Source organism: Diplotaxodon limnothrissa, linkage group LG16 (assembly GCF_057381915.1).
Source record: "Diplotaxodon limnothrissa isolate DT_005_m linkage group LG16, D_limnothrissa_male_GT1.1, whole genome shotgun sequence".
Lineage (NCBI taxonomy): Eukaryota > Metazoa > Chordata > Actinopteri > Cichliformes > Cichlidae > Diplotaxodon > Diplotaxodon limnothrissa.
Window position 1 is genome coordinate 2,521,602 of NC_140611.1, and position 15,938 is coordinate 2,537,539.

Below are 15,938 nucleotides of genomic sequence, written 5' to 3' on the forward strand. Positions count from 1 at the left end.
ATTTTGAGCCTCAAAAATGCTTCAAACTTGTGAGGACCGTGAGTGTGTCCTCACAAGTGACTGTTGGTTCTCAAGTATAGTAGAATGCAGATTTCGGTGCTCACAAAGATAGACAGGAACACACACACACACACACACACACACACACACACACACACACACACATCTATTTATGTTTTGTGTTTGGTATTTTGCATATACTTTGGTTGTTGTTGTGTTGGCACAATGACAATAAAAGATGAATTGAATTTCACATCATTTTTGTTAAAAACACGAGTTGTTCTTGGTGAATCGGTTTCTGTATTTTCTTCTTTAAAGCTGAGCTTTGGAGGGATCCCGTTGCCGGGTAAGCCCGGCACCTTTCTGAGGAAGAACTTCAATGGTTGCATGGAAAACCTCTACTACAACGGGATCAATGTCATAGATCTGGCAAAGAGACGCAAGCCGCAGATACACAGCGTGGTGAGTTGTGTAGTTTTCCACAGTGCTGCATGTGTTCTTAGTGAGTGTGTTGTGCATTAAGCTGAACTCAGCTCATATATGTAAAAAATGATGAAAAGCCTGGGTACCATGAAAACACAGACAGCAGTATTTGAGTTCTTCTGTCCTTTACAATCCTACACATCTGTGATAGACGAATATAACGACTGATTGTTTCTTTCTGGTGTCTATAAAGACAAACCTGTGCAGTGATTCACTTTTAAAAGCTCACAAATGTGAAAAAGCCTCACAGCACAGATGATCTCTATTAGGGAGCGAAGCTGATGTAATGATATTTATAAAGATAGGGAAAATGCAGGAAGAGTGCATCTGTAGGCGGGCAAAAGACCGTGGGCGAGTGGAGCGAGTGAAACTGTAAAGGTCTAATTTGGTAATCATATATCGCAGTGCAGTAATTCTATAGTCAGGTTTAGCAGGAGTGTGAGGCAGCAGCATGGAGCAGCATCTCAGGACGGACCGACAACTTTATGAAAACATGTAAATAATCGTGGATTGATTGCACATTTCTGTATAAGCTGGATGAAGTTTAGAGCATGTCCTCTGGAGGGACAGAAGGCCAAACGGCCGTGGTGAAGGTAGGGTAACAAATAAGACTGGAGAAAGGTGCATTCCTCCATGGATGTGCTTTCACAGGAGGTCCACGGATAAAAGAGAAATGAGTGCAGCCTTATGTATTTTCTCTATTTGACAGAGAAATTTGAGTTTAGTGTGAATATGTGTGAATGAACATGAAGCCAAGCGATGGTGCTGCTGGAAAAGGCAGGCGCTCGCTCGCGTCGTTTCCCGGTTTTCTCTCTGCTGATTTGTGAGATATTTGATTAGTCACATTTAAGCGAGTCTTATCAGACACTGAGGAACAAGTGACAATCGTTACATCCGTTGTGATTAAGCCCAAGTGCTGTTTGAGAGTCACCACCTACACCAATCACCGAGCCAGGTCTCATCTGAGACACCCCTGCCTTGACGTCTGACTGCTGCATTAAAAGGTCTTTACTGACAACAGAAGCAGAGGTGGAAGAGGCCGGCGTGATGGAAGCTGTGATGGAATTTCAATGGGACAGTCTCCCCGAGGTTGATGGGAGGGATCATACTGAGAGTCAAAGAGCTGCGATTGCCCCGTGCTGCCCTGCAGGCAGCAGGACTGATGGGACTCTGACGTCAGCACACACCACTGTCTGTGTTCGCAGCTCTGACATATTCCTTTACTTAATTCCATGGATGCTTTTATCAGGTTAAACTCGTGTGCTCGTCTTGGATCGAGACCTAAATGTTTGTCTTTGTTACAGAGACAGAGGAGCTAGAAGAGTCCACAACCTGTTCTACATAAATGTGTGTGTGTGAGTGTGTGTGTGTGTGTGTCTGTGTGTGTGTGAGTGTGTGTGTGTGTGTCTGTGTGTGTCTGTGTGTGAGTGTGTGTGTGTGTGTGAGTGTGTGTGTGTGTGTCTGTGTGTGTCTGTGTGTGAGTGTGTGCATGTCTGTGTGTGTGTGTGTGTGTGTGTGTGTGTGTCTGTGTGTGTGTGAGTGTGTGTGTGCATGTCTGTGTGTGTCTGTGTGTGTGTGTGTGTGTGTGTGTGTGTGTGTGTGTGTGTGTGTGTCTCTGTGTGTGTGTGTGTGCATGTGTGTGTGTGTGTGTGTGTGTGTGTGTCTGTGTGTGTGTGTCTGTGTGTCTGTGTGTCTGTGTGTCTCTGTGTGTGTGTGCATGTGTGTGTGTGTGTGTGTGCGCGTGCGCGTGCATGTGTGTGTGTGTGTGTGTGTGCATGTGTGTGTGTGTGTGTGCATGTGTGTGTGCGTGCGTGTGTGTGTGCGTGCGCGTGCGTGTGTGTGTGTGTGTGTGTGTGTGTGTGCATGTGTGTGTGTCTGTGAGTGTGTCTCTGTGTGCGTGCATGTGTGTGTGTGTGTCTGTGAGTGTGTCTCTGTGTGCGTGCGTGTGTGTGTGTGTGTGTGTGTGTGTGTGTGTGTGTGTGTGTGTGTGTGTGTTTCCACATGCACATTAGCACCACTGACCCTATGTGCCACACCAGGAGTCGGTGTATTAAAGTCTGTTTTGCTGATTGTCTCCATGGATGGTCTGATGTGTGTTGCTGTGTATTATGGGATGGAATAGTCTTTCTATTCTTTCCTCCCATAAAGGAGGTAATAAAGAAGCACTGAAACACATTTCTGTGGCATACAGAGAATCCGACCAGCTTCCAGTTCCTCTTCCTTTAATCACATGCTTTAATGGAGACTTCTGATTGGCTGTCCCCAGCCAATATAATATTTTTAACAGCAGGTGGGATGAGAGTCATCTCTCAGCAGCCAATAGGAGCCAGTAGAATAAACAACTGCTTGAAGCTTTAGCCTCCCAGACATGACCTGTATATATGCTGCCCTCATATTTAATATTTGAGATGCACTTCATGCAGAAATGCTGGGAGCTATTCACCCATTCTGTGAAGATAAGAGAGTCTGCTTTTAAATGGATCATTCAATGACCATCGCTGTGCTGTGAGAGTGTCCACCACTGTAACACTGGAATATTGTATTGCAGAAAACAGTGAAAAGCAAAGTAAATCCATTATGAAGAAACGCTGACATTCAGTTTCCTCTCTGTGTGAGGTTATTTGATTAAATTTTCATTTGACACTACACAATGTGTCGGCTCTTTTACAGCATTACTATGAATTCTGTTCCAAGTACTACAAATTGGTACTGATGAATAATTTGCTGTTGATGCCAAATAATTCAGTTTAATGAATATTGTGGTTGACACTAGGAAAAGGTTCTGGTGTCAGTTACCATTTGTTCCCTGTTTGTGCGCAACAACATGACATTTATTTCCCATGACACCTAACATATTGTGCAAGATGCATGTAAATCTGCATCCTTGGCTTTTTCGTCCTCCAGGGCAATGTGACCTTCTCGTGTTCGCAGCCCCAGCTGGTGGCTTGCACCTTTGTGAGCTCCAGCAGCAGCTTCCTGTCGCTCCCATCAGCATCGCCAGCTGTGGGGGGTTTCTCCGTTCGCTTCCAGTTCAGGACGTGGAACCCGGAGGGGTTGCTGCTCTCCGTCCAACTCAACCCAGATCCACAGCAACTGAGGCTGCAGATCAGCAACAGCTGGCTACGCCTGACCCTCCACAGCTCGGGACGACAGAAATCAGAGGTCTCAGCCGGTGAGTCCACACAACAGACTAATGTGTCCCTGAGTCTACTGTGCACTCCTGATAGTACAAAATCAGACATTTCCTGTTCGGCTCGAACTAGACTTAATCATCCCCACAGATCCATGTCTGCACTAGATCTGAGATAGAAAAGGTTCAGTGGCATACACCACTTAGCCACACCATGAAACCACTGACAGCTGAAGTGATTAACATGTATTAAGTCGTTATAGTGGAATGTGCTGCCAGAGACAAAATCACCTACAGATTGGTGCATGCCAGTTACACAGCTGGCCTGCAGGATAATGCAGCTGCATGCTGCAAACCAGCTCAGGAGCAGCTCAAGAAACATGAAATATAGTCACAGAAATGACCCTCATGTAATGATCAGGACCCAAAGTCCAAGCAGGAGGAACTGGAGGACACCAGGAGAGGCCCTGTGTCCAACCCCAGTGGGTCATTTTTGTTAGAGCGATGCAGAAACCTGTAGAGATGAAAAATGAAGCTAACGTTCACAGCTGTGCTCCTGTGCACACTCGGCCCCTTTTAATACACGTAACACGACCTGGAGGATGGAACAGCGCATGTTCGTACACTTTTAGTGTTTGATTAACTTGTTAATTTGAAAATTTGTGTTTTAGTCATTTTTCTTCACAGTGTGCGGTTGTAGCAGTGTGACACATTAGATCAAGTTAATGTTGTTTTATTCTATTTGTGAGTCTACTAAGAAGCTACTACTAGCTTAGCAAAAGGACTAGATGAATTGGTCTAGCATGAACACAGACTGGCACAGGGTTGGGTCAGTTTCAGCTTCTGAATCACATTTTGATTCACAGCATCATCGGCGAACACCAGCCTCCAAAAGCCTGTTTGCACTGCTGAGTCCTCCAAGGTGCTTGTTTTGTGCTCAGCAACCAATTTAATCTGTCTGACTTGTATCACCTTCATCCTGAAGAAAGTCGAAAATAATATGGCTTTTTCTTTTTTTGGGGGGGGGAAATATCATCTAATTATCTGTATAGGATTCCTTAGCAAAAATAACAGAGATAAGTAAGATTGCTTGGGGGAAGTCAGGCTCTCAGCAGTTGGATGGCTGCAGGGAAATATAGATGGAGAAGAAAACCACAGCTCAGGGACTGTATTCCCTTTTATATAATTTGCCTCATGGTGCATTAAATTAAACATCTGCGCAAGGACATATCAGCCTTAGAGCTGCAGCCTATGAAGCCCGTGACCTCGAGTCCTGCAGTCGTGCAGAAACAATACATTTACCATAGTTAAAGGAAGGATCTGTTTATTGTTCGTGTTACCGTCATCAGAATCCCTCGTCTTTCTCGTCCACTTTTGGAGGTCAAACTGAAATTAGATATAGCGTATCATAGCATCTATACGCAGCAAACAACGTTATCATATTAAAGGCAGTGCGAGACAATCCCCAGGTCCTCCTCTCTGATGTGTGGAAACCCATCCTGTGGGAACATGCTGCACCAAGCACAGATGCAGGGTGGAGGGCATTCCTATATGGAGATGATGTGTGATGCTCTGTTAGCTGAACATCTTCTCTGTGATGCCTGGACCGTAGCGTGGGAGAGCCCGGTGTGTAAACGTGAGCGCGGCGTGCTGAGTGCGCGTCGGGCACAGCGATCGTCCGAAGCTTAAGAAATGAATCATAAACATGGAAACATGGTTTTAATTAAAGGCAGCTACAGATTCTCACCACTTTGCTGGAACAAAGTAACGATGTCAGACACCGAGCAGCATCACTCTCAGCGTAATCATTAAACTGCAGACTTTTGTTTTTCTCCAAAGTTGAACTTTTCCCTTCAGTTTCATTCGCACTGTCACATCACTGTTCCACTGCGTCCTCGTTCAGCTGATAGAAGAGCATTGGCAGGATGAAAATGGGCCCTGACAACGTGGGAGCTGCGTGCACGGTGACCTCAATGTGAAAAGAATTGCGTCTCCATCAGACTCTCGTCAGGAGACGCACAACATGTTGCATGAACACACTGGTGTGGACACGGGGCTGCCACTGACTCTTTGGAGCAGTGATCACATCCAAATATATTTTTTAGAGGCAGGATAAGAGTTGACCTGTTTTTACAGTTGAAACAAATGCTTGCGTCAATGCGATCGGCTGTTCCTACCCAGCTAATAGTCCCTGCAGCGTATCAGGTCATTGTTGTGCAAGTCCTCAGACTCATTTAGTTGTTCAGAGTCTGTCTTGTCTTGCTGTCAGACTCCAGCTCCTCCGTCTTGCACTGATTATGATCCTTATTCTGCTGAGGAGATGCTGTGACTACAACACTGGTGCTGTAGCACTGGAACACACTCAGCCCCGGGTTGGATGTGAAAACGATAAGCGCGTCGTGAGAATATCAGCTGACATGAAACACAAACAGAAGCTGCCTCGACTCAACTCTTAGCTCACAGGGATTATTAGCTGTACATTCTAATGGCCATGTTTAGTGTGAGCGTTCGCCACTCTAACACTTTAAAAGATGAGCAGCAGCCACACAAACTGACTGGGCAGCAAGGAGACAGCAAACACATGGTGAGATTTATATTTCTGACCTGAAAGGAGGGAAGGAAACTCAGATTAATGTTGTCTGCTGTGGCAACTCTGCTTATTCCATGACACAGAGAAACTGCCCGCGGCCCTCAGACTCTTCTGGGATGCAGGGATCTGCTGCAAGTCACGGGCACTGTTGGACTGAGTGTGAGTGGAACAGAGGCGTGGGTCAGTCCTCCTGAAGGCTGCAGCTTTGTGATGATCTGTCACAGCCACTTTTACTTTGGTGAAGCACTTGGTGGCTTACAGGTTAAAGGTTTGGGTTAGGCAGTGCAGGCAGCTGTAGTAACCTCCTCAGTCATCATCAGCAGACTCAGCAACAAGGGAACAAAGAATCTGACTGACACATGTCAGAAGATATTCCAGATGTTGGTCTGCAGAGTCGTGTGAGTGTGTTTGCTCACATGTCTGCAGCCTTCTGACTGTAGGTGATCAGCTGTAACAGAGATGCTGGTGTCATCTTTAAGTGAAGGATGGAGAAGGATTGACTGCGGTACAGTGCTTACTTCACATTAGTGGAGATAATGCACCCACGTTATTCGTTGACAATAATAAAGAACCAGGAAGAAGCTGACGTTAGTAATTTCTCCACATTTCCATATTCACTTCATCTAAATGATAAAATATGCGCTGAGTGACACGGCGGAGGAGGCAGGCTTTTTGTTTGGAGGCTCCGAGTGATGGAGGAGGCTGGAAGCTCTGCAGCTCCTGTGGTGTCCGTGAAAACAAGCGTGTGTGTGCACAGGAAATTTACTGGCAGCTCTCAAAAGTCTATTTTTAACAAAAGTAAAATAAATAAATATTGTTGTCTTCTAAACTTCCAAACTGAACCATTCTTCATCAGGCAGGAGAGTCAGCGATGGGCTGTGGCACTCTGTGAGCCTCGACGCCAGGAACCTACAGATCACTCTGACTGTGGATAACGAGCCCTCCTCCACTATTGAACTTTGGGAACAAGTGCAATCCAGAGGCAGCTTTTACTTTGGAGGTTCGTGGATTTACACACCAATATTAACATAGCTTAAGACGTTCTCCTTTACACGCTAACCCAATGTTTCCTGGGAATAAAAGCTAAAGGTTGTATCGTGTGTTATTTCCATCCAGGCTGTGCTGCGACTGCTCCAGACTGCCAGGGCTTTGCTCCGGCGTTCCAGGGTTGTATGCGGCTCATATTCATCAACAGCCAGCTGATGAATCTCAGTCATGTACAGCAAGGACTGCTGGGGAATTATAACAAGCTTCAGTTCGACACGTGCAATATAAAAGACAGGTAAAGTATCCTGAATGTGTTTGAGTAAGAACATGGCTCAGACGTAGAGCTGCTGAAAGCATGCACACGTGACTGTTGAATGTCAAACATTATCCAAGATGGCAGCACAGCCTCATCCATGCCCACTCTGTTAATTTGTGGATGACAGCGTGCTGCCTGCAGCGCAGCCTGAATGTCACTGACATCTTGTCCTATAGAGACAAACTGACAGGATCGTCCAATTAAAGTGCAACAGAAAACTGGCGAGTAGCTTCCCTGGCAGAGGGCTATGCTAACAAGCTGCCTCCCTACTGTCCTGTGTGCCGTGCTCTCCCTCATTACCCCACAGCTGCGGGCCCTGTGAGCACCTTCATGTGGATCTTGTACAGGATTGAAGTAAACATGCAGACTGCTTTTTCTTCAGTTTCACATGTCTGCTGTCTAAGCCAGCGTTTGCAAACACAGGAGCGACGGCAGTCTCCCGTGTCAGTGCGCGCTGCAGGAAGTGACCGAATAAAGAAGGCGATGCAGCTCCAGGAGATGCAGCTCCAGGAGCATGCTTTGGTGCTCTTCCACGTGATTTCATTTATTGAAGGGCGTCAGTCAAGAAGCAAACTGCCACTAGGATTACACAAACAGCATCAGGCTGTCTTTGATGAAACATGGCTGAAACTTTGGTGCAGATACTGCAGCGGTGTACAAACTCACCCTCCTCAAGATGAGTTCAGCCATCCTCTGTTTTCTTTAAGCAGCCATCCATACGTCCATTTCTACTGCTGGCCACAGGGACAGCAGTCTCACTGTAGTCCAAACATCTCCCAGCCTCTGGCTCTGAATCGGAGATGTTCTCAAACCAAGTGAAAAACATTTCCATCATGTTCTGGGCCTCCTCTTGGATGGACGAATTACTCAGCTTAGATGCATCCAGAAGGCATCCTGACAGGAAGCCTGAACCATCACTGAGGGAACAGCAGCTCTACCCTGAATCACTCAGATCCTCATTCAGCCTCTGCTGTCACTTTATAGCGGAGGCCAACATTTGGTGCATCTCTAAAGCTGAGCCAGGACACCCTTCAGCTTTTGGTTGGACCCTGTTCTTATTCAAATGACGACACATACAGCAGTACCACTGCTTACATTGTACCGTGTGGGCCAGAGGGCTGCACTGTGTAGAGTCACTGTTATCATCCAGTGCACACACTTCACAGCATGCCAGCCTGCACTCCCGTCTTTATGCTTGAACTTTAATTTAGGCTCCAGCAGCTCCTTGGGGAAACTCCTTCATCTTCATGCTAACTGTGTTTGTCTTTGCTTTGGTGTTGGCTTGGTTACGTATTTTGCACTGAATAACCATTTACTTCCTGAAAAAGATTGATTTATCAGGCTTATGTTTATTATTATTATAACATTTAAAAACTTCAGGGCTAGCTTACGCCGTCGAGTTGCTGTGATACGAGAGTGGGATGTTTGTTAGTGAGATCCACCTTGACCAGTGACATCTGATTTCTCACCCGTGTGGTGAGAGCTCGGTCCTGGGATGTATTTACTGGGTGAATGAGATCAAATGGCAAATTAACTGCTAATAAAAATCATTTGAAAACTTGAGGGAGGTGAACCTATGATTTCCTCGTTTCTGTTCTGAGCCTTTACTTTGACGATACGAGGAAATGAACTCAGACTGAAGCTTCTTTGCTTTCGGTCTAATTACACTGTGACTCACTTTATTCTTCGTGTGCACCTGGGTGTGCCAGCTGCTGTCATTTCTTGACCTGTAAGGTCAACCGTGCACACAACATCAGAAAATAGCCCGACGGTAATTAAACTGACGGCTGCAACCTTATCCGTGTTGCGGCCGGCCTGTGCTGCTGCAGTTAATAGGTGAGAGATAAAAGTGCATGAAATTATAGATGCATGCTTGAAAGGCTGGCAATTATGTGAAACTGAAGGAGGCTCGAGGACGGGACTATTAATCAGAAGAGTGCAGCTGAAAATTTTCCCTGAAACACGTTTTGTGGTGAAATCCTATTAATGGGCATTCTTGTCTGAAGGTGACAGAGATGCATTTATTTTTAGAGAAGCGCTGCCACGGCTCCACTTTCTCAAATTCAGACAAGGGCGCAGTGTGTGAGAAAGCGTCAGTTCACACTTGTTTTTATTTTTACTTTGCACAACATGAATCAACAGCAAATGAGTCTTTTGGGGGACTTCAAAGCTGGTGTTCATGACAGCACAGGAGCGAATAAAGGGGAACGTGAGCACGGCTCTTTCTTACCTGCTGGATAAAAGATCGGTTTTGTAAACACCAACAAAACAACTGCTTCTGTTAGTCGCTAATGCAGATGCCTGGAAGCCGCCTATTTATGTGGGTTTGTTTGTTTTTCCTTCTTTGTGGTTGGAAGTAAAGTGTTATCATCCTGAGCAGCTCCTAAAGCCTCAGTTGTTCTGAAAGCTTGAAAGAGCTCAGCACATCAGGAGGTAGCTACAGATTTTTCAATTAGTCAGCAGACGGGAAAGTTAATTAGCAAACGTTTTGATAATCAATTAATTACAAGCAGTCAAAAGACAGAACATCTCTGCCTGCAGCTTTTTCAATGAGAAAACTTGTTCTGTGTTGTTTCTGACATGCTAGCATGTTGCATGTCCTTCACTTTAAAATCGCTGCTTACAGTCTGAAGAGAAGGACCAATCATAGATGCATGCATAGATATACCCCTTTGGTAGCGGTGACAGAGGGCCGATCTGCTCAGCTCTGTGTGGTTTTGTGTGGCAGAGCATTTGAACTAACATAGCATGCAGACGCTAACAGCAGCAGCATTTCTTTCTTTGTGAACCTGAGAAGCGTCATTACTGAAAAGCCTGTCAGGTCTGTGACAAACCTCTCCTTGGATGTGTGTATGTACACATACAGCTGTCCCTCACTGGACAATCACACACTGTCCATAGATGTCCCCTCATCTTAGCTTTATTGGTGACTTTAGCTGGAAATGTGACTGAAGTGTCACGGTCGTGTGATGAACCGCCAATCCGACTCTGGAGAACGCAGGAAAACACGCATGGATGGGGTTTGAAGTGTACTCTGCTTCTCTGCTTTGTGACTAACTGTAATGACAGATGTTCATCATTGCAGATCCACTCAGTCCTGTTTTGTTTAAGTGTTCCTCAGACAGAGATTCATGGATCAGAAACAGCTGAACTGCAGTTCTGGCAGAATGGCAGATACCACGGATGAAGATCGCCGCGGTTAGAGCTCCAGATTGTAAAGCTAAAATCTTCTTATAGCACCAGTTACAACAACAGTTACCTCAAAGTGCTTTATATACAATATTAGAGAGAAAAGCTGCAGCAATAGATGATCCCTGATGGGGAAGCACTCGTGTCAGCGGGAAGGAAGAACTTCCTTTAAGTTTTATTTCACGAGCTCAGTTATGATGAGCGATGATGGATGAGGGACCGTGTACAGGGGAAGGCCTCGAAGGAGACTGGCCGGGCCGATCCCCGTGTACCAATGAGAAGTGAATGAAAGGGGGGGGGGGGGGGGGAGAACAGCAGGCATTCACACCCCTCCCTCAGGCTGGGAGGGGTGTGAATGAGATCCCGCTCCTGACATTCAGATAATATCTCCACTTAAATGTTTGCTCATTTAAACATAACATACAAAATCATTATTTATTATTAGTAGGAATAAATTGAGACAGTAGAGTTAAAATTTTCTCACCGTTCGTTCATGTGCATGGTCTGAAGTTCAGCTGATGAGTCCCCAGACTGTGAAACGCTGGTGCTGTTGGTGAACGGTGTGTGCACATTATGACTCTTCATGTAAAGTCGAGAGAGTCACCCCAACAACGTACAGTCAAGCATACAGTGGGTCGAAATGTCGTCGTGCTGGATCAAAGGTTCAAACTGTGGAAATAAAGTGATTCAAATGTCCATATATCAGGTACAATCACTAAGTAAATGAGTGGATTCCTAAACTGTGCTTTCTTTGCAGATGCCTTCCTAACCTGTGTGAGCACGGAGCGCGCTGTTCTCAGATGTGGAGCTCTTTCTCCTGTGACTGCTCGGGGACGGGTTATGCTGGAGCGACATGTCACAACTGTGAGCACTTTGTCTCACTTTCATTTCTTCACCTCCTCTCAAAGCCGCCATTACATCCGCCGCACCGCCCCATTTAGTCTCGGTCTGCCGAGTTGTGTCATTCGATTCGGCACACATCCGCCAGCCTCGCTCGTACCTTTCTTCACCTGTGCAGAGCAAAAAAAGCTGTCCTGCTTCGACTTGACAAGACCTTTACAACCGATGCTGCTATTCTCACTTTCAAAATTCTGAGAATCTTTTTTCGCTACACCCTAAATAGTGTTAGACTGGCTGACTTTAGACTGACTCTGCATGTAGGAGCTTTTCCTTACGGCTGTCATTTTATGACATCGCCTTGATATTTGCTGTGGAGACGGCTGTTGGAAAGTATGTGTGAAATTCCCCTGCCCCAGAATACTGATATCTTGTTTATATGCAGGCAAACACAGTCGTGTTTGGCTGATGGAGAGAACATGGCAGATAAGATCATCTGCTGAATTAAAAATAGGGCCTTTCATCAACTTCCCCGTAAACACGTGAAATCAACTTTTCTGTCTGGACTCAAAACCTGAAACCTGACAGAGTCTGAAAACACTCAGCAGATTCAATGACATTCAGAAATGTCTGGCTTCATCTCTGGAGTTTGCACACACACACACAAGCCCATTCAGCTATCTTAGTGAGGACCTTCATTGACGTCACGGTTTCCCTAGCCTGACACTAAAACCACATTTTGAGCCTCAAAAATGCTTCAAACTTGTGAGGACCATGAGTGAGATTTCGGTGCTCACAAAGATAGCTAGACAGGAACACACACACACACTTCTCGTGCTGAGTTCAAACTGCATGACTGTGACAAAAAGGTCTCATTTTGCCCTCTGGGTGGTTTTAGAAAACACTCCACTGGACAGCACCTTACTATCCTGGTTATACTGGCTGGCACTAGCATCATAACTGAGACTTGTTAGCTTTGACAGATGCAGTGGCTGGAAACATTCATTAGTAAACTCGAGACTTATGTGGCCAAAGGACTGATGAGGTATTTGTCATCTTTCCTTCCACAATCCACAGATTCACTGATCCTCCTGCAGTGTTTGTGTGTGTATGTGAGTCTTTGGCCAAAGTGTTCTCCAGGTCAGTTTCAATCAGACTGTGTAGCTGTGAACTGATTTATGTTTGTGCATCTATAGATGAGAATTTGTGTCTTTCTAAGGCTACGTCCACACGTACACGGGTATTTTTGAAAACTGAGATTTTCCGTTTTCGTTTTAAAAAACAATCCCGTCCACACGTAAAGGCAGAAATGAAGGAAAACGCTGCTATGAACATGCCAAAGCAGCAGGTGGCGCTAGATTCCTAACCGTGTAGAAATGTTGGCCAATCAGAAGTCTAGAAGCCTCGGTGGGAAAAAGTAAACAAAGCTGGGGCATAGAAGCAGAACCGAGTCGTATGTGTGGAGGGACAGTAACTGTGTGTATATGTAAGCATTTAAACACTGCAGAGAGTAGAATTAACAGTATTGTAGAAATTCATTTCACCGAAACAATAACGTGGCGCACACTGTGACGTCAAAAAAGGCGCACAGCTTTGACGCTGCGTTTTCTCCGTTTTTCTCGTCCACACGTAAATGCAAAAACGGAGTTTTAGAAAATATCCACCCTGGCCGGAGCTTTTAGAAATCTCCGTTTTCAGTGACCGAAAACGCCATTGACGTGTGGACGAAAGGTGCAAACGCATAGAAAAATCTGCGTTTTCAAAAATACCCAGGTAAAAGCTAATTACTGAGTTCTTTTCCTTTGTAACCACACCCTAACAAAAACATGATTACCGTATTTTCCGCAATATAAGGCGCACTTAAAGTCCTTTACTTTTCTCAAAAATCAACAGTGCGCCTTATGTATGAATTCTGGTTGTGCTTACTGAGCTCGAAATAATTTTATGTACACAGCGCTCAAAAATCTGTCAGAAACCGCACTGCTTGATGGATTGTTGGAGCATTATGGCTAATCTGGGTCTTAAACTCTGTCTGCTTCAGGTCCCAAAGTCAAACAAACACACAGCATCACTGAGAGTTAAAAACTCGCTAAATTCTTTCATCTTTAATAAAATGATCAGTGTTGCTGCTCTACCAGGTGTAACAATTAAGTTAAACATCAGGCATCCATGAAAACAGGATTTATTACATTTAACGGAGTCAGAAGTTAGCAGGAAGTTAGCTCGCTAGCTTCCACCGAAACATGATATAGCATGTTCTGACTGAGAGATTTCTGAGAAATTCAAACGTACAGCTCTGTTATCACTTCCAACATAAATGAAGACAGAAAACTAAACAGCAGTGACGTTTGTAGGGTTACTGAAGTTGGGCTAGCTGCTATATAATGATGTGCTACGTGATCGCTAGCAAATAGCTATGTTAGCATAACATAAACACACTGAAGCTGGAGGATGAACGCTAACACTTTTCCACTCGATAAAAGTTAAAGAGACAAATGTAATCGCATGGCAGGATGTTATAAAAGGACCAAACTTCAGTCAGGAGAACAACTGAGATAACCCATCCACAATACGAGGTTAGTCATTAATCGTGGCTCAAAGAAGTGACAGTTCGCCTTGTAACCGGAAAGTTGCGGGTTCAAGTCCCGGCTCGGACAGTCTCGGTCGTTGTGTCCTTGGGCAAGACACTTCACCTACCGCCTACTGGTGTTGGCCAGAGGGGCCGATGGCGTGATATGGCAGCCTCGCTTCTGTCAGTCTGCCCCAGGGCAGCTGTGGCTACAACCGTAGCTGCCATCACCAGTGTGAATGAATAGTGGTATTGTAAAGCACTTTGAGGGCCCTGAAAAGCGCTATATAAATGCAATCCATTATTATTATTATTATATACTACAACAACACGGGAATAGAGCCGCTGTGAGAGAATTCAGCAGTAATGAATCAATGGCACGGAAGTGGAGGAAGCAAGACTCTGACTGTTTTGTTTCGTGTAGCCGGGCTTATAATCCAGTGCGCCTTACGGTCCAAAAAATAACGTTTGTGAATATTTTTTACAAACACACAAGGTTACAAAATTCATTTCACAGCTACACCGTCTGATTTACAAGTACAAAATATTTATGAGCACAGTTTGAGCCCATAGGGGTCATGTCTGTTGTTTTAGAGGTAGTAACCTGTGAGTTATGATGGAGCATGAACAGGATGAGCTACTATGTCGCTGGTGTTCTGGTTCTTCAGGCACTCGGGGGCATCATCCTGCCGTGGGTCTAAACTAAAGGTTCGTGCTGTCATGTTAGTCTTTCGCCTCATCTGGCTCTTCAAAGCAGATCCTGTGGTATCTAGAGGAGCTCACAAAGGCCTGTGCTGTCATGTAGTTTTAATTGTTCTCCTTGAGTTTTTTTGCTTTTCTGTATTTGGATGCTTTGTGATGTCTCTGCCATTTATCTCAGTTTGTTACATTGACTTCTATTTTTGAAAAACATGGCGTACAAATAGGCTGACTTGACTTAATTATTTTCATCAAATAATAGAAGTTATTATGAAGCCAGCAGCAGGCAGTAACGTTTGTTTGCTGTCCTTTCATCCCATTAAAATGACAGTCACTGCCACAAACAAAGGCCTCTGTTAGTGTGTATCTCTGTGAAGATGTTTAAGATGTTCCTTGATGTGAATCGATTTGTGTGGAGGACACTGGTTCAGGATGTTGGTGCCATAATTAGCATAAAGAAAAAAGCCAAAGCATGGACATCGTTCACTTCTATAATACAGCACAGAGTTCATACATTTAGATAGGTTTTGTGTATTCATGACTCATCCAATCGAGAGCCGTCAGAGCGTGGGCTGATTGTTGGACGACTGACTGATTTCTGTCCCACTCTGCATCTTGCAGCCATTTACGAGTCTTCCTGTGAGGCCTACAAGCTGAGTGGCAGCTCATCGGGCTTCTACTTCATTGATCCAGATGGGAGTGGTCCTTTGGGGCCCACACAGGTATACTGCAACATGACAGGTGAGATCATTGTAGACCTCGTGTTGTCACCTTTTACTCCATTCAACATCACCCGAGAACACAGAGAAAGCTCAGAGTAAAGAGTGCACTGGCTTATAGATTAGCCTGCATTGATCCAGAGCCAGCAGCAGTCTAGGCGACCTCCTGAGGGTTTTTAAATGCATGTTCGGTGTGTGTTAAACACAGATTTAATCTTTCATTTGTTTCCAATCTTTTGGTTCTTTATGTATATGCAGCATGCTGCCTTTTGTTGCCTCGATCTTTAATCAGAGGGAAAGGTTTTCATGGTGTCTTCATGAATGATGCTTCAATTAAAAGGTCATCTTGTCCACTCAAGTATGGCTGAGAGCAGAAATGTGGGATTTGTTGCTTCTCAAATCAAAAAGATTACAACTTG

General features: G+C 45.0%; 1 protein-coding gene across 1 annotated transcript in view; it reads left to right on the plus strand.

Annotated features, from left to right (window-relative positions):
• The window catches only part of LOC146615559 (contactin-associated protein-like 5), a 135,047-nt gene that overhangs the window by 82,059 nt on the left and 37,050 nt on the right, over window positions 1-15,938 (plus strand). Inside the window, exons 7-12 of the mRNA XM_085375275.1 lie at window positions 319-462; window positions 3,388-3,655; window positions 7,060-7,203; window positions 7,320-7,485; window positions 11,453-11,559; window positions 15,422-15,541. Coding sequence (XP_085231401.1) covers window positions 319-462; window positions 3,388-3,655; window positions 7,060-7,203; window positions 7,320-7,485; window positions 11,453-11,559; window positions 15,422-15,541 — 949 coding nt within the window. The remainder of the gene's footprint in view (window positions 1-318; window positions 463-3,387; window positions 3,656-7,059; window positions 7,204-7,319; window positions 7,486-11,452; window positions 11,560-15,421; window positions 15,542-15,938) is intronic.